The sequence below is a fragment of the Sinocyclocheilus rhinocerous genome, unplaced genomic scaffold (genome assembly GCF_001515625.1).
Source record: "Sinocyclocheilus rhinocerous isolate Xijiao unplaced genomic scaffold, SAMN03320098_v1.1 scaffold411, whole genome shotgun sequence".
Classification (NCBI taxonomy): domain Eukaryota; kingdom Metazoa; phylum Chordata; class Actinopteri; order Cypriniformes; family Cyprinidae; genus Sinocyclocheilus; species Sinocyclocheilus rhinocerous.
This window is the reverse complement of record NW_015640493.1, coordinates 486,266-505,941: the sequence shown is the minus strand read 5'-3', so window position 1 is coordinate 505,941 and position 19,676 is coordinate 486,266. Positions and strand designations below refer to the sequence as shown.

Below are 19,676 nucleotides of genomic sequence, written 5' to 3'. Positions count from 1 at the left end.
AGCAAGTACTTGAAAAACATATCAAACCAAGTGTCATTTATTATACAAAAATATTAACTTATACTTTCACTTCAAGAAAAAAGTATAAATATAAAATGTAATAATATATTTTTAAAAATATAAAAATCTAATTAATTAATTGATAATTAAAAAATAGATCTAAAAAAAATATTAAAAAGAACTGAGAAAAGCTTGAGATTCATTTGTTTTCTGATGCCACTTTCTTGCATATTTCGTTATCTAATGCACTGAAATGCATTGAAGTGTGGCATACAAATACAAACACAAACGCAAGTATTACTTTAGAAGAAGGTGAGGAATCATAAGTCAAAAAATTAATCTGTCAGCCACTTGCTGCTGTAAATCATCATGCTCTACTACAGTGCTGAGAATGATCAATTCATGAGGCTTTTCTTATCCAAATTAGTTTATCAAATTCACATACCTCAAGTTATATTTAGCCATAGTCTACTGGAAGTATATATTACTCCTCATTTTATCTCTGAGGAGGAAGTTTCAAATCCTCCTTTTGTTCAGAGCAAGAGACCTTTGGGAAAACAGCTTGGAAGAGTGCTGTACAGTAATACAGAGATTTATGCCCTCTTTTAAAAATCTTTCTGTCAGATCACTTCCTGTTTCCTCCCGGTGTTTACTGTACACAGGCAGACCATTGTGGGAAACTTATTTTCATTTGCTTATCACCTTAATTGAGGTCTCCCAGAGTCTCCGCAACAACCATAATTCCATTACACAAACTATTTTGAGACATTTTATTAACACAAATGAGGCTTCAGGCCCTCCCACCACACCTAATGTCACTAAGCAGCACACAAACAATCCCACACATTAATGCTCTGAAGTCTGGCCAGATCAGACTACGAGGGCCTTAATAACTTCTGCGTTCAGAGGGGAAAGAAAAGCAGATGCAGAAGTGCTGTCTAGTTACTGGTGCTTCCGGTCTTTACACTATCACTAGAAAACCTTTAACCTATGGACATGAATGATACCTCAAATCATACAGCTTATTAAAATGTTTTTTATGTTTATTATTAAGTGATCAGATATATGATTTATACATGGCGGGCTATAAAACGGGAAAAAAAAATTCATAGACTTTGTAAGGGAAACAGGTCAATTTAGCTCAAAGGGAATTGACGTAGATTTTACAGGTTACCATGTGACGGTCACGCTGTGCATCTCTTTTGGCCATTATTCTTGATAACTTGCCCCAGAATTGACAATCTCCTTGGAATTGTCAATAAGTGTTCTTCTGTTTAAATGCTGTGAGCTACTCAAAGCTGCTAGTTGGTTCAGGCTTGGGGCCAGGATCTGATTTACGACATCCTGTGTCTTGGGCCTCTTGTGGAATTATGGGCTCCTCAGGTTTCAGCCATGTTTGACCAAATCTTAGATTGTCTGATTCGGTCTGATATCCTACAACTTACATTGAAGAAGTGACCTGAGCCAAATCCAGAGACTTGACGTGAGTTCTTCTGATCTATCCCAGTAAGCAACTACCCAGAAAACCCTCGCAACGCCCTAGAAACCATCCAGAATACCTTAGCAACCACATACATCACACTATCATTGTGGCGGTGAGTTTTGCACAGATAAGAAAATCTGTAATACAGAATCTTTCATACCTGCTTCATTTCTTTTAACATCTGGAGAAATTTAAACCTCTCCTGGGTGTGTGAAGGAAGAAGGCTGCTCCAAACGCACTGTTCAAAAATCTCAAAATGTGCTTAGCCTACACAACCGTGAGACATGAAATGATGCATTGTTAATACTGCCGTGTATTTCATTAGAGAGATACGTGAAATATGTGCTGGGATGGCTGTATTTTTCTGTGCTGATCTCAGAGACGACATTTGTTTTCATCAGAGATTCAGTTATTGTGCAATAATCATTGGAAACTTTTTAATCTAATTCTTCTTAATAATTTGGACGGCATAGCTGAGCAATTAATTTAATTTACACAGGGACTGGAGAAATATAATATCACAGAGGATTAACGATGTGATTCTTTGATGGAAATGTGCCATTTGAAATTCTTATGATTGATATATACTGTGTGTGTGTATATATATATATATATATATATATATATATATATATAGCATATGTAAAATCAAAGCTGTCCAAACCATTTTTTATGATCACTGCAGTTTTTATGGATATATGCAAACCCTTTAGGCATTATGTTACAGTTCGATATTGATTATAAGTTACATGTTGGGTATGACACAGAATTTATAAGTTATGAATTATTAGTATGTACTACAACTAAAACTATTAAAAATTGCTTTTGTTAACTGAAATAATTTGTACTATTTGTGTAATTTTATTTTTACCATACAATGAAAGTGAACAGGGACAATTATCTCCAAAAATGGCACCAAAAAATATATATATATAAATAATCTCATAAAAATGGTCCATAAGATTGTATGCACTTTAAGTCATTTGAAACCTTAGCTTCAAAAAAAGTGGACATTTTAAATGGCAGTTCTCAAAATATATCAAAACACTCATGGCAATTCATAACTATTTTAGCATTTGGTGAATTGGTGGCTAAGTGCAATATGAATTTGTACCTTTTTGTATGATCTGCTTACAGTCGGGTTTGGGGGGGGGACCTTCATGTCCACTTGTTTCTAAAAACTGTAGGCTTCCTTACAGATTCTTACAAATTCGGTTTTCTCGTGAGATCAGATTGCATGTATTCAAATATGACACTCTGCACCAGGTTGTACATAACTAATTTAAATATGTGGAAATGTGTTGATCTGGAGGATGTGTAAATGTCAATTTTTGGGTGCAAGACACTTTCGCACACTGACACAAATACTGATGGGGAGCTTCTTTAAACCACAGCACAGAGACATTTAGAGCAGGCAGAGTGTTGCTTTTCGCATAATTGCAATCTCGTGATATAATCGATTTCAATCTCTAATCGTTTTTTTGGTATGTGTGGGGCATTTGTCTTTCAAGCATGGCCTCCTCACTCAATCTCTCTCTCTCGACTCCCCAAAAATTCACACATTATCTTCCTTCAGCACTCTCCCATTATGCTAATGCATTTTGAGGAGCGATTGCATCAGTATGAAAAAATAGAGTAAAATCTCTCTGATTGATTAGGTGAGTTATCTTATCGGGACGGCCCACCCCAACACCCCCATACGCCATTATGGGTGACACATAGACGACTGTTCATTTATAATCACTGCCATGAAGATTGTGAAGCTTAAAGAGTCTAATATAAGAGTTATTTTTTGGAATAAGCACATTAGTTATAAGACAGATAACTCCGATTGTGTATAAATACACCACAGAAAGAAGCATCATCATTCACTTAGATGTCAGTTTGCTTTAAAATTACCAGTCTTTTGTTTAACAGGACAGACTCCGTGACCCTTAAGCTCGCCAACATTCAAAACTTAAATTCTTCTATTGTTTTTCTTATTTGCAAAAGTGGCTTATTTTCCAAACAGCCACTCTATCAAAAACCAATCTTTCCATTTTGTTCCAAGACAAAAGCAGAGTTCTCAATAGGTCTTTTGTTAAAGTCTTATAATAGCATCCTTCTGTAATCAATTCCTCATCTTCTCCTCTTCATTTAAATAACAGTGCCATACGGAAACCTAACCATAGTTGACAGCTTTTCACAACACCCTCCGTCACATCTCCTATCAGCAATCGAACCGTTTCTATTCAGCGGCATGGATTTACCTTCACTGTAGGAAAAAGGAAGAGGTATTTCTACATGTTTCTATTCTCCAAGGACAGATATTTCTTTTTATCGGGGTTCACCGTATATTCTTCGGTTCTGTTGAATCTGGGTTCGAGCCCAGTCAAACCGCTGCTCAGTTCAGACACCATTACAAACCACAAAGCCTTTCTTCATAGTCCTGCTCATCTCTTCCCCTCTTTTTCAATCTACCTGCATATTACACACTAACACAACTGCCGCAGATAGCTTCATTCTTTCATTTTATTGTCACGGTCACCTGTACCGCATGATTCAGCTGCAGTTGGATGTGAATGAGATGCACGCAGCTCCATTTCTTCCTTGGGCTATTTACTTAATGGCTAATGGAAAAAAAGGCCTCCAAAATGTAAATGGCACATTAACCCACCCCTTTTTCCCCATTTTCTAGCCCTCCTGCCTTTCTTCGTACTCCTCGTTCGGATAAATTACCGTGCTAAAACATTATTACGGGGCGCATTACTTGTTCTGCCCAATATGTAAGAGGAAAGCAAGATGAAATCCCATCAAATATTTAAAGCAACAGACTTCTAATCAACCTCATGATGGCTAACACACACTGCTGGTTGTTTGTTTCTGAAAATGCTAGAACAAGAACAAGAAATCCTTGTAGAAGGAATAGAAAGTATATGTAACTATTTGCATGTTCTGAAGGAAGTACCAGTGCTTGCCAGGTGTTAATGTTTCTGGTAAGCTTAGGTTTAAATTTAATGAAATTAATTCATCAAATTAAATAAGATTATTCATTTTCCGTGAGCTTTATGTGAGAATCAACATGACCTGACACCATCTTTGCAGATGATTGAATAGATATATCCTTATTCGGTATGTAAATGCATGCAACAAAGAAGACCAACTGTGATTCAGTATGCAAATACTGCCTATGGCACAGGTTAAACATTATGACATTTGGTTACAATGTACTTGAGAACTAATGACGTTATGAACCAATCAATCTCATTGATGTCCAACCGCAACGATAGGCAATTTTAGCATGCTAAACGTGTATGCTTAAATAAATGTATTGAAATACAAATATGGATTTAAATAAATGTATTTATATAAATATTTATTATATTTTAAATATATATATATTTAAAATAAAACCTGAAAAAATGCATGAGGGCGAATTTTTAGGTGAACTATTCCTCTAGAAATGTATACAGTTTACAAGAAAACTGGACAGCTCATCTAAATATCTACAAAATACCTTTGCAGCATCTACAAAGTCAAGTCTTTGTTTGGGATGCATTCATTTTCAGATGGTTAAAAGGGTTTAAAACAAACCCCTATAAGCAGAATGTTTAAGGAATATCAGTCTAGTGTTGCCTTGCTAGCACTGTAATGAGTTTATATGAAGCATGGGATAAAATGGCATTTTTAAACATGCTAATCTGAGCTGAGAAGTCTGTATGATGGCAGTATGTAGCAGTGCAGGGAAGAGCTGTGAGCGGACTGCTGCTATGTCTCTCGTAGCTTGGCACCATGACAGGCAGAGCAGGATGGGAGTCTTTTGTGTTAGCAGAGCTCAAAGTATAAGAGTCTTACGGAAAGAGAGAGAGAACTGATGAGGAACAGAGACTGAGTGCAGAACAGACTCAAGTATAATCACATGGAAAGAGCTCGGGGAGAGGAGAGAGAGAGTGACAGTGAAATGCAAGTGAGGCTCATGAAAGAGCAGAAATTAAACGAGGAAGAAATAAGGATTATAGCTTACAGTAAGAGAAGAAAAGTTTAAGACAACCAGAGAGGGACTTAGAGAGAGAGAGAGCAGACTCTGTGTAATCAGCTTTGCTCCTCACTCTTCCATAAAGTGCTTGATGGTTCATCCCTAAGCATTCACTTTTTTTCTTACTTTTTTCCTACTTTCATCCCTTCCCAAACCGCACTATTCGGCCTCTGCCTCTGTTTAGCTTGTAGTTATTGGTCTAAATAGGTAAAAAAAAAATGTGCAGACACCAAAATGTCTGTATTCTGATATAAAAAGGAATTAAACCTCTGGCTCCTGTAGAAATACCATGACCAGGTCGACCCTGCACAGCTCCAGACTGTTTAAACAGTTTCTTTTGTATTCTTTTTATCCAAAATGGGCTGGGTGAACATATTATAAAGGTTACATTGGAAAAAAAAATCACAAATAATTACAAAGAAACGACAAATAACACTGAATTAAATATGAAATTTTGAAGTAGAACAACTGAAATAGTATTCTCTTGACTCGTACTCCAGTTCGACAGTTCAGTTAGAATTAGCACATGTTAAATCATAGTATGTTGAAAATGGTATCAAAAGGTGCTGGGGTGGCATATACTATTTGTTTGGTGAATTTTTGAAGTACGTATCCATGTATATTTTAGAAAACATCACTATTATTATTATTATTGTTCATTTTTTTGGTTAGGCGCCAGAATATCATAGAGCTAGAGACCCATGTCTGAATATGCCTACTTCCCTACTAATATGCAAAAGCAGTACATCAAATAAGTAGTACTCATAAAACAGGAGGAGAAAAATACCAAAATGACTTCCGCTGGGATTCATCCAATGCTTTTACATCAATGGACGCAGGGGGTCATCGTATTAATAAATGACAATCTGAATATGGAAGATATGTACAGACTGTACTCCTACTACAAACATAAATACTTGTAGAATGTACTCCAAAAGCAAGTTCTTCATCAAATGCAGAACACATCTGTAAGTACCTAGAAACTGAAGAAAAAAAACCCCACAAACAACACCATAACATCATACTGGCAAGTTTTGCAGAGGCAAACACCACTAGTTTTAAGACCAGTCATTGTCCCTGTCCTTATTTCAACACAAGCCTTTAGAGCAGAACAATGGCTGCCTTCATACAGCTGCTGTTTGACCGGATCTCATATTGTGGGAGGACCAGGTGCCGGGAATTGTGTTGGGATTTCCCTTCTGCACGGCATCAGTGGTGTGTGAGTGTGCACCCATGTGCTGGCCCTATTTGCATTCACCCAAGTGTAGCCCCACATTATTAGTTAAGTCATACTTACAACAGCTTTTATTACTTCTGTTTCTCTGAAGTAGCAAACACGAGTGATCCGGGAGTGAACTTAGATGTAAATGGTGACATCAGTCTCTATATTTCGACGGATTAAAAAATCCACATGATGAATGAGCCTCATGCACTGATTTCACAGCCACAGGGCATTGGTTTCAGAACTGCTGGTCCATATTAGACAAGCAATGAGAGCACAATGTCTAATTTATAGCCCTGTGCCTAGAGCCACACACAAAAGAGGAGAGTTTGAGCACAGAGCAGCGCGTTCATGTCATCTTCACCCAGTTTGATTTATAGTGGCTCTGATGATTTTCTCTCTTTGGGAGAACGCTGCTCCGTCTCTTCTGGTCCTCCTCTCAGAGTGGGGACTAGAAATGGCAAAATAACCTTTTTGCATGTTTCGTTCTTGATGTTCGGGATACAAATGAGGTGCTCTGAAGCAGGAGCTTTTTGTTTCAATGGTCTTTGCACTGACACAAATTTTCTACATGGCTACCCTTTCCTAATTGTCGACTATATATTAAAGGAATAGTTGAACCAAAAGTAAAAATTCTGTCATCATTTACTTACCCTAGTGTCATAAAAACCCATATGATTTTCTTCCTTCTGTGGAAAATAAAATGAGGAAAGTTATAAGAAAGAAAGAAAATCTTTAAAGAATGAAATTTCCATGCAATTACAATGGGGTCCAAAGCTTTCAAGTTTCAAAAAGAACTCAAAAGCACCATAAAACTATCATATACTTTTTTCATTCAAGTCTTTAGAAGCCATATAATAGCTTTGGGCAAGAAAATGCCAAAATTGTAGGAAACCATGTAAATGTTCATGAACAAATCATTCTTCTGAATCAGAATTTAGAGCTGGAACTTTGCATACTGTATCTTCAGATTAACGGGTCAAAACCCACTGGCAATGATATTAGAGCCCTCCTGAAGAACACAGAAGGGGTCAAATACAGCGCAAAACATCACAGTAGTGCCTTGAGCACAACTTGAACTAGCAGTCAACGCAGGTTTCTCACCCACAGCATTGCAACTAACAGGAAGAACACTGACATGTGGAGCGAATCCTCTGAGCCTCTGTTATAATAGAGAACAGTCGTGCGCTTGCGCATGGCTCAAAAGGGGACTTACAATTAATTACAAATACATAATGCAAGCACTATATAGGATAAATCACTATACAGGGTTTACCCTATTATACTTTATCGACACGAATTGATAGGTGAAACAACAAACAGCCACCCACAAATAGTCTATAAACAAAGCATCAGGCTGTCTTTGAGTTCACATGAATAACGGTTAAAGTTACTCGTCGTCAGGCTACAGAGGAATACCATAATTCCTCCGTTCAATTAGGCCTAAGACATCGAGAGTCACGCAGACCTATAACAACCCAGCCACAACACATAATTGCGAATAACATGCCTTACCTTAACACAGAATCGACCACAGAGTCCAGCGTTTATATTTTTTCTACGAATCTTTGGGTTAACATGTACTAAACATGAGTGGAATTTGCACCGCAGCGCCCCCCCACCTTGATGCTCATGACAAGAATAGCATGTATAGTTATCTTTATTGAAGTTAATTAGGTTTAAATCGCCGTCATGCATGGATGAATGATATTTTTGCAATTTTACACATAATAATCCACGATGATCACATTACACAAAACTGAAATTGCACGTCAAAATAACACATTGTCAATATTTTTTGAGACCCCCCAAAATTTCACAAATCCCGTTTTCAGGGGAGCCCATGTCTTATTAAGGGGAGCCGAGCTCCCCCTAGCTCCCCCGTAGTTCGCACCCTGTTCAGCATGGTTTTAGTGCAAGGGTAGAATAAGAAGCAGCATGCATGTGGACATTTGTGAATATATTTTTGCTAATCAAATCAAATTTTAGTCCTGACAACAGCACACCATTCACAATAAAACAGTTCATATTCTATAGTATGTATAGTATGTATGTAACTCTGTCATTTCAAAACCTTCTCTATGTTCTCAGTCATTGTTTGGAACCAATGCTAATTTGTTAATAAAAACTAAATTAAAGCATTAAAATTCAAATAAAAGCTAACATAAATGTGGAAGATTGAATTAAAATAAAATTAATTTTAACTAAAAATTTAAACTGGCTAAAAATTGATGTTAGCTTTTGATAAAGAATTGTAACTTGCCTTCATTAAACATGAAAATACCACAAGACTGTTTGGAACCAGTGCTAATATTAACAAAAACTAAACAAAAACATTAAAAATTCAAATAAAAAGTAATATAACTAGGAAAAAAGTTACAATTATTATGAATCCAAAAAGTAACTAAAAATTAAAAGTGGCCAAAAATTATTGTTAGTTTTTGATGAAGAACAAAGGTTCGCCTCGCCTTCGTTAAACATAAAAAATGCCACAAGATAATTTATAAATGCTTTTCATTAAACAGTAAGCAGTAAAACTAAAATAAAAACTAAAACTATAAAACACTGAAAATCTAATACTGAAATACAAATTAAACTATAAAACACTAAAACAGCCAAAACTATAAGTTCTAGAGTTTAAACCAAAACTACACAACACTGAAAGGGCAAACTAAAAATAAAATAAAAACTGAATCCAAACCTATAACGACCCTATTTGGAACTACGTAGAATAACTGTTGTGCCGATTACAGTGCACAAGTTCTGGTGAACAGTTATTGAGCTGCATGTACAAAACAATCACTCAATCGAAGCAGTGAACCTAAGGCCTTCTGTTTTGAGCCTGAACAGACAATCTTTATAGATTTTTCCAGAGGTCGACATATTACAGCAAATCTAGTACAACATAGAACTGACCTTTCAGTCCAAGATATTCTGCTCCAGCAAAATAATCCAGGGACCTTAAATGTCGGGAACTACCAGATCAGTCTGAGTCCAAGTCACTGAGCAAAAACAAAGACATTTCTACTTTAAGATATTTGTTCTGTAATTATATTTAGATATAGCTATAACAATTAATATTTTCACTCTCTATGTATGTGTGTATATATATATATATATATATATATATATATACATAGTCTATAGATACCATAGTTAACGCATTAACACATTTATTTCCCTTTAAGAATAATATGAAATTAATAACTTTAACAACAAAACAACTTCTGACATGCAGTCCTCCGCTAACATTTATTTGGTTTTTGTTGGTAACAATTCACTTGTTGAGCAAAAGCAAAGAAACTTTTGTAATTGTTCCACCTGGATTTGATATTGATTTATAAAAAAAGAAATATCTTAAAATAAATGTCTATATATATATATATATATATATATATATACACACACACACACACACACCTGGACCTCATTAATAAAGTTAAGGAGTTAAAGATCTAATATATAACTTTAGTAAGTACTGTGAAATCAAGCAGCCCATTGCTGCTGATGGAGTGATTGTTGTTTTGCAGAGGTCAAGTTTCTTTGTTATTCTTTTCCTTATGTGGTTCTTATTGAGGGATTTTTAATAGGCCTGGAGTAACAGACGTCTAATCGTCTCCAGCTACCTCCTGCGGGATCGTATCCACACCTGGCAGAAAGAATGAACCTGGCACAAAGTCATAGACTCTTAACGGAGGGCTTAAATGGAAGAGGATATACTAAAGAATAGGCCGTTTAAAGCTAACTAATCTCTACACAGCTCAGCAATCGAACACACAGCCATTTTTTTCCCCATAAACTTCTCAGTGCTGACTCTTAATAAACATATGGTGTCCTGCAAGTGAAACTGAGATTAAATTAAATGATTTCACTTGACCAATCACTTGACATGTACCTCACAGATATAGGTTTACTAAAATAGCTGTTCCAATCACGTTTCTACACGTAGATGCTGGAAGAACCAAAGTGGTACACTTGAGCTGACCTCCAGGTAATACAATGCCTCAAAAATGAGCTTGGCATTCAGTTTAGGTGTCTTTTCACTCAAGCTCTTGCTGAAAAAGAAGACAAAGTATGTGTAAGACAAGGAGAAAAAGATAAGACTTGCTGAAAAATGAAAAGAGAGAGAGAGAGAAACAGGCCTTAACATCTTTAAGAGTAATCTTGTCGCTGTACGTGGTGTCTGTGACTCACTGCAACTCAGAAACAAGTGGGTCAGAAAGACATTAAAAAGTAATGCAGATGCCATGTTAAAGTGTAGTTTCAAACGTACAATAAAGCCCTTAGCATCAGCCTACAACACACACACACACACACACACAGAGAGGTATGCACATACCCAATCACCACTACAGCCACACTTGGATACACGTATGCAGAGATTCATTTTGCATCTCATTTGGCATATTGACCAGGGGTATAGAATTCATTGCAATACTCAGTTCGCTTAAGCACTTTAAAACAGCAGGCATTAGTCTTTCTACTTAATTTTTTTTGAAAATTTTAAAATGTGATTCTTGTCATTTCTTTGTAGTTGTTTGTGAAAATTGTTTCAAAGTTTATACATATATATATATACAAACACACACATTATCGTTGCATGTGTGTGTACATTTTTTTTTTCTTTTATGATAGCTGCCAAAATTTTATTTGTTAAACAATCTTTTTTTAAGGCTAAATAGAATTAAAAAGAATAAAAGCAACTATAGTTTTGCCACAAAATTATTATTACTGTATTAAAAATTTTAATTAAACCTTGTATTAAGATATTATTATTATTATTTCATTATATATTTTGCATCTCTGATTAAATTCTGTGCAAAAATATCTTAAATCTTAATCAAAATGAATAAAAAAAGATATGTTAAAAATCACAGCTGTAATTTCTTTGATTATTTTTTAAATGGAAGGACAAGTGAAGTGCATTGAATTGTGGCATACCGTATTCCAAACAGTGCTGTATGCTGCTCATTTTGGAAAATGTAGGCTATTCCATGCATACTGTACAGAGTATACATACTATATACTACAGCGATAATAAGAGCAGTATGTTAGAATGCTATCCCGAACATAACCCTACACACACACACGCACTCGACAGTTCTACAGTGGCACACACTCACACTAATGCGTGAACTGCTTCTCTAGTAACCCGTCTGTTTCTGCGATGGCAGCGGGGTGGGGGATCAGGACTATAAATCCACACATGTCTTCAGCCACACTCAGCTCATTTCAAGCACTCACTTTTCAATCCACAGCCCAGTTTAGCTGCCAAGAGGATCAGAGGAGCGGTCAGGGTTTTCCCTCAAAGCAAATGCAACATTAAAGTTTCCCATCTCGTAACGGAAGGCCATAAAAAGGGGAAGACGAGGTTCTGCATATCTGTGCGTGTGTGTGGATTTTAACTGGTGGAATGTAAAAGCATGTTCATCCTCTGATGGCACAGAGTGTGTTTTCTCTCTGTCTTTCATTCCAGCCCATCTTTATTCTACAGTTAGAGAGGGTGAATTATTCACAAGAAGGTTGCCACAGAGATACTGCTTATTTTTCCTCTTACACAATAAACTTGGGAGTTACTCGAGGCACAGAGAGACAGACTGAGAGCTCGACAGAGGAAGCTGTGCTGTACTTAAAATGTTGCTGATATATTTATAAGAACAGACTGTAAAGCTAACTCTATAAAATGTTTTACTAAATTGCACAAAGGCAGTTGCAATAGAAAGGGAAAAAAAAAGAAATGGAAAAAACACCTGCAACACACCACAATAACAGCCTACCACACTTGCTGTCGAAAGATTTATTTGTTCGAAATAGGGTTGAATAAATAACATTCAACATAATATTTTTTTTGTAGATATACTAAGTGAATTTCCGGCTTCCCCATCATTCCTGTTATAGTGAAAGTGGAGCGGCTCACAGTGAAAAACATTTCTATCAGCGTACATTTTCCCCTGCACTGGCCCAGTTTGACTGTGGTTTGAATAAAGTACAGTGAGTGAGTGAGTGTGAGTGTGTGAGTGTGAGTGTGAGTGTGAGTGTGAGTGTGAGTGTGAGTGTGTGTGTGTGTGTGTGTGTGTGTCAGGTCTGGAAACTTTGCTTGAATGCCTAAATTAGATTTTATTGGATTATGTCAGGAGTTTAAATCACTGACTGAATTAATACCATAAGGTACCAGTGAAAATATGTGTGTGTGTGTACATTTTTGAATATGTCATGAAATGAACTATTTGTTTAAAATTTCATCTCCCATATTTAGTCTCCATGAGAAATATGTCCCTGCAGTTTTGTCCAGTTTATTCGCTTTATGAAATGAAATATAGTAAACCTTAAATTTAGCAGATTTTCCTGCATAGCCTGCAGCTATAAATCCTAGAGTTTGAATTCCAGTGCTTTTTGTTAATTTCGCACGTTCCTAAACTCAGATTGAATTACCTTATTTTTGAACGGCCATGTTCTATGTTATTCTTCATCATTTATTTATTATAATTTCAAATTGAATGTATATATTTAAATAATATATATTTATGTAAACTAAATTTAAAAAGTAAAACAAAATATGCTTTTTAAATTTTTGATATAGTGTAAACATTGTATGATTATTATTAATTATAAAATATTTTATGATTTATTATTACTTATGCATTTTATTATTTACTTTAGTATTTTTCAATACTGCTTAACTTTAATTTGTTAAATCATTTGTTAAATGAAACCTAATTTTAATTTGTTAAAAAATTAAAAATGTAATATTATTTCAAAATAAATATTTTATATTATTAATATATTTTAAATAATAGTGACATGGACCCTGATGCGAAGTGGTCTTGTATCACTCTTACAATAATAAACAGAAACATGTAAATTATTTCAAATATTAGAAAGCTACTTAGCAAATAGGTTGATATGATTTATTGATTTAATTACAATTATTTTAGCATGTGAAATGACTGTAGAATCTAGTATGGCTATGTAGGAGATAATGGTCAATTAAGTCATTTAGCAGTCATTATATGCAAATATTTGACTGCAGAATGCTGTGATTGACCAATCAGAATCAAGTATTCCAGAGAGCTGTGTAATGGTAATGACACAATGACTTCTGTCACTCTAATACAATCTGTATTGCTTCAACAGTTTGTTTTCACAGCAACATGCACATACACATACGTGTACGACAAGATATTTGTTGAAAAGTGAGGTGAGAAACACTACAATAGATGATAAAAGACAATCTACTCTGGCACTAAACTGCGCAGATGACAAATAACAAAAGCTCACACACAAACACACATCACACGTAATAACAGCTTTGCTGTGGCCTTTCTCAACAGCCAGAGCCTTCTTGATGGTTGAGTGATCTCAAGAGTGGAAACAACAGCACTCACCTGCTCTGCTGTCCATCAGCAGTGATTAGCTCTCACATAACCGTCAGATGCTGCAACCTCCACACCACTTCAGGACAGATGAACCATCGCAGCTACATAAAGTACCGGCTGACGGGGTCACAAATGCAGACAGTTGTAGTTAATTCATGTTATTTCAAAACACACAGACTGCACAGACTGTGACTGTCGTTGTAAACCACAGACACACTCTTTTGACCTCCAGTGGAGTTCAGCGGTGAGAAAAAGAGAAAGAATGAGAGAAAGAGACTGTCTGGCCAAAGGCTAGAAATATTGAGCCAATTAGATGACAATTATCTGCTCTGGTTGCCAGCATGGAGTGGTGGGAGATATTTATGGGTGTTTTACCTCTCTACAGGGAGACATGAATCTACGGCGGTGTGGCCCCTGTACCCTCTTGCTTTTTTGTGATTACTGCCCGTTTGACTCGCCGTGCCCCCCTGTCTGTCCCTCTACGCCACACTTGTGCTACAGCAGGAAGACGTAAATATGGTCTGATATGAAGAGAGAAGCTTGGCAGTAGTTCATTAGCATTAAACACAAATGGAGCAGAATGCTTTAAGTAAAGGATGAATGAATCTGTGTAATCTGCCATAGTGCCTTTTCAAGAGATTTTTTAAGCTATTTCGGTCTACATTTTTCACGCAGCCTTTAATATATGATTATGAAAATGTTGTTTTTTAATTATCTTGATTTTGGGCATGAATTTCACATCGGGATCCAATATACACATCATTTGCTTTGCTTAAAGTGATAGTTCACTAAAAAAAAGAAAAATTTACTCACCCTCATTCAATCCAATCTGGTATGACTTTCTTGTCTTTTTTTTCTGTGGAGCACAATATTCAGTTATATTTTAGTATCATTGTGATGCTTTTATAGTTTTTATTCATATTTTAAATCAAATTTTATTTTTATATTTTCCATTTTAATTTTAGTTAAATCTTTAGTAATTTGTTTGGGGGATTTTTTGTCATTTTTAGAAGGTTTTTTATGTCTATATTATTTATATTAATTTTATTTCAGTTTAAGTTTGAGCTATTTTAGTACACCAAGTTAAACAAAATTAAATTAGATTTTTTTGTTTGTTTGTTTTCATTTTAGTAAACTATAATAACCCTGTCGCAGATCCCCTCCAATAAAAAGGTAATTTGACTGGATAATTGAGTCTGTGTTCTAAACTAAAAAAAAAAAAAATCAGTTTGTTTGACTCAAACAATTAAATAATGAATCAAATATCACTACTTCTCTTAGGAAGTATGCCTTTCTGCATTGTTTTTAATTGCAACAGCACTGAAAATGACATTCGAAATTTGTTGTCGTGTTTCGCAGTAGAAACTTATGCAGGTTTAAAGTAAATGATAACATAATTTTCTGTCGCTTTAAAGTATGTTGTCTGAAAATGAAAAAGCATTTGGCCGATATTCTTCAGTTGGATCACTACGTGTTGGACCCTGAAATGAACCGGATGTGTTTAATGGCTGAGGCTTTCTGCCTGTATTAAATGACTGAATGTGTGTACAGGGAGTCATATTCTTACAGCGTGAAGAAGACATCAAACATTGCTCTGAAAGGACTGTAAATCATTTGTGCTCGGAGGGAAAGCTACTTCAAGTGTTACATCATTTGCGCCGCCAATAACCATCTGTTAGCGAAAGCCTCACTTTCCCTTGCCAGAGAATGGAGGAAAATATTCTTTCACTAGCACCCTCCCTTTTATACTGTCCCTCAGAGAATGGTAAAGCTGTGAAAGCTGTCTCTCATATGTTCTCTTTTCTCTTTCACTCTGTCTTCCCAGATCTCCCTTTTCCCTCTCTCTCGCTGATATCATTTGAGACTTACAAGCACACAAGAGTTTAACTTTTAAACTCTCTACGGGCTCTAATGTCTGAAGAAGACATCAAACATTGCTCTGAAAGGACTGTAAATCATTTGTGCTCGGAGGCAAAGCTACTTCAAGTGTTACATCATTTGCGCCGCCAATAACCATCTGTTAGCGAAAGCCTCACTTTCCCTTGCCAGAGAATGGAGGAAAATATTCTTTCACTAGCACCCTCCCTTTTATACTGTCCCTCAGAGAATGGTAAAGCTGTGAAAGCTGTCTCTCATATGTTCTCTTTTCTCTTTCACTCTGTCTTCCCAGATCTCCCTTTTCCCTCTCTCTCTCTGATATCATTTGAGACTTACAAGCACACAAGAGTTTGTTTAACTTTTAAACTCTCTACGGGCTCTAATGTCTGAGAAATGGCCTTGTGCTGTGACAGAAAGAAGATTTATCCTGACTGCTGGTCTGTTTCAAACGGTCTCATCCCAAAAGAAGATTCCTGTCTTTTTGTACTCATATTTAACGGGTTAGTGCACCCTAAAAGGAATATTTTGTCATCATTTATTAACCTGGATGAATTTCTTTCTTGCTTGGAACACATGTAAGGAGAAGGTTAGCAGTCTTAGCAGCTCGCGTCTTTTGCAGCATCTCACACATGAGTGCCACGTTTTTGAGACGCCGTGTCAAGTTAAAAGAATTTTAACTTTTACACGCAGCGACACCCATCAATTTAAGTTCCAAAGCAGTGGACCAATCAGAAGACCCCGGAGGCGGATCAAGCATTGCAAGCTTTTGTTTAGAGTAGCAAGTTGGCATGGCAACTGTTTTACTTGACGCCAGCATGGTGGAGGAGGCACTGTTATTTCCGTTATTGCATCACGTCTGAAAAATGTCTTGAGACCCTCGCGTTCTGTGCTGTGCTTTTTTAAAAAACATTCCTGAGCGCTGTGTCTTGCATTTTTCGACACAAAGACGTGTTCTGTGTGAGCAGCCCCTTAGGTGTTTTCTATATAACGAAAGAATGAAACAGAAACATATAGGTACTGTTGAGCTAGAGACAAAAATAAAGTAAAATAAAAAGTCAACAGTAAAGAAATACATATACCACATAACTTTAATTAAATATATATATGCTTCATTAACATTAACATGCAAAAAATGTAATGCAATTTTAATGTAAACTAAAATTAATTCTCAAAAAAAAAAACAGTGTCTGATGGTTAAAACTCCTGGCTGATGACCGCTGCAAGTTCAAACCAAGTGTTCCTTGAACTATCAGCGTTGTTGCATGAGCAAGACACTTTACCCCGTGTTACTTTTGGGGGGCTGATCCTGTTAAAAGCATACTGAAAGTCACTTAAACAAGTAATTAGTATGCAAAAGTTTTGCTGTGTGTTACATCACCAGTTTAATTTGTGCTCCAGAAACAACTTCTGTCTGTGGGAGTGCTGCAAACACGACTCAATCAGCAACCTGTGGTGTTCACTTGAGCGAAACGGCCCAGCTGCACAGCACATAAACACTCGCTGCAACATGCTGGAAAGTCGCTGGGCTCTTGTTTTTATCAGGAGGCATGAATTTGTGGTGGCATGTGACATGAAATACAATTGGCAATGAAAAATAAGGGCCTTTTTCAAAGCGACCTGAAGGGCTATCTACAGCCGCTGACCCCCGGCCCGCTAATGCCATTACGGCCCATAAACCGCCATCGGGGTTGAGGGAGGCCATTTTGTCAGGGCCTAAACCCCCCAGTGGAGTAAGATAAATAATTGAGGGCTGCATTCTGCACTTGGGCTGAATTTGAAGCGAACGGGCCTTATGAGGCTCTAAATGGTGGAGTGGAGTGCTGTAAATCATTAATCCACTGCTTTTATCCTCTTTGGTTCAGGTCAGTGTCCTGAAGGCACTAGAGAGCAGTGGGAAGAGAGAGTGAGAGCGGCATGGACAAACAGATTAGACTCTTTTCTTCCTCTTCTAGATACGACAGAGCTAGAATGCAAAACACAAGAGAAAAAAATCACATGAAAAGTTTTACAACTGCCCCAAAGGCTTATAATGGAAACAAAATGATGGCTATTTTTCTTAATGGAGGACTATCTTGAAAGCCAGCATGAGCAGTAACTTATTTTGGTGTTTTTGTCAGATACGCTGTCTTTTTGCACCTTTGCTCAATAATTTGTCTTGTCAGTAACTCCGCTACAAAAGAAACCTATATTATAGGAGAGAGGATCTAGGGTCGTGTGATGTTGGGCTCAGAGCTTGATGGTCTAATGGAGTCTCAATTGGCACTAAGAGCCTCTGAGAAAAGCATTCATCCTCTCAGAAATTAACAACAATGAGGTCAACTATGAGAACAACTCTTGAGTGTTGGATGCTGGTTTGGAGCGAGAGCAAAAAGCTTTAGATACAGTTTACCAATTAAACTACTGACTAAAATTACATCAACTCTTCTTTTTCATTTTATTTTCATAGGGACCTGATGCCTAAAACCCTGGAGGACCAGATCACCATGGAGAAAACACCAAGCTACTTTGTGACCCGCGAGGCTCCGGCCCGGATCTACGCCATGTCCCGCGACACCAAGCTGATCGTGGTGGTCCGGGACCCCGTCACTCGAGCCATCTCTGACTACACGCAGACACTGTCCAAGAAGCCTGACATTCCTACTTTTGAGAGCCTGACATTCAAAAACAGGACTACAGGGTTGATCGACACCTCGTGGAGCGCCATTCAGATCGGCATCTACGCCAAACACCTGGACAACTGGCTGCAGTTCTTCCCCATGAGCCAGATCCTGTTCGTGAGCGGAGAGCGGCTGATCAGTGACCCGGCCGGAGAGCTGGGCCGCGTGCAGGACTTTTTGGGGCTCAAGAGGATCATCACAGACAAACACTTCTACTTCAACCAGACCAAGGGCTTCCCTTGTCTCAAAAAGGCAGAGGGCAGCAGCAAGCCCCATTGCCTGGGTAAAACCAAAGGGCGGACCCATCCAAACATTGACCCTGAGGTCGTGCAGAGACTTAGAGACTTCTACAGGCCTTTCAACATGAAGTTCTACCAGATGACTGGCAGGACATTTGGATGGGATGACGGATAGTAGACAGTGAAATAGACCCTGGATTTTGAAACAAGGGAGAAACAATTATACTGTGACCTCACCAACAAAAAAAAGTGGTCCAATCTGGTTGTGGAAAATTATAGTAAAATCCACATCCAACTCAAGTTAGGTACGGAACACTATGAACAAATGTCAAAAACAGGAGTAAATGTCCTCACACTGCTATTACTGTTCCAGATTCTATTTAACTTCAGATTCCAGATTCAAAAATGACATTTTGACCATTTACATCAGGCAAAAAGATACAGACAAAAAGAGGTTTATACATTACCTTTTTTTGAATAGTACTCCTTTTTTTACCCAATCAGACTTTAGCCATATTTGTCATTTAAACAGCCATATACCGTACCGTAAGAGGACCTAGAAGAGACACCTGAAAACTAAAGAGATCCACTCTAGAACTATGCATTTGGATGCTGAACTGTGAATTATCCACTGTGTCTGGAGTTAGAGATCAGATTAGTTATTTTGCCATATTTAATGTAGAAAGACTAGCTGCTTATATACCTTTGCAATTATTTGGAAGAAAATATCAAAAGAATAAAAATAAGTGTATTTTTTTGTATGGATTTATTTAAAAAAATATGTACACATATACAGTTTAACTATT

General features: G+C 36.9%; 1 protein-coding gene and 1 long non-coding RNA gene across 2 annotated transcripts in view; one reads left to right on the top strand and one right to left on the bottom strand.

Annotated features, from left to right (window-relative positions):
- LOC107753271 (heparan sulfate glucosamine 3-O-sulfotransferase 3A1-like) overlaps window positions 1-19,429 on the top strand; it is a 33,070-nt gene extending 13,641 nt beyond the window's left edge. The window contains exon 2 of the mRNA XM_016569402.1: window positions 18,421-19,429. Coding sequence (XP_016424888.1) covers window positions 18,421-19,045 — 625 coding nt within the window. The 3' untranslated portion in view covers window positions 19,046-19,429. The remainder of the gene's footprint in view (window positions 1-18,420) is intronic.
- On the bottom strand, window positions 1,207-16,932 carry LOC107753285 (uncharacterized). The gene is made up of 3 exons (XR_001641451.1): window positions 16,923-16,932; window positions 4,694-4,700; window positions 1,207-1,281 (listed from the first exon to the last, which is right to left on the bottom strand). It is a non-coding gene; the product is annotated as an uncharacterized LOC107753285 (long non-coding RNA).
- Window positions 19,430-19,676: the final 247 nt, after the last annotated feature.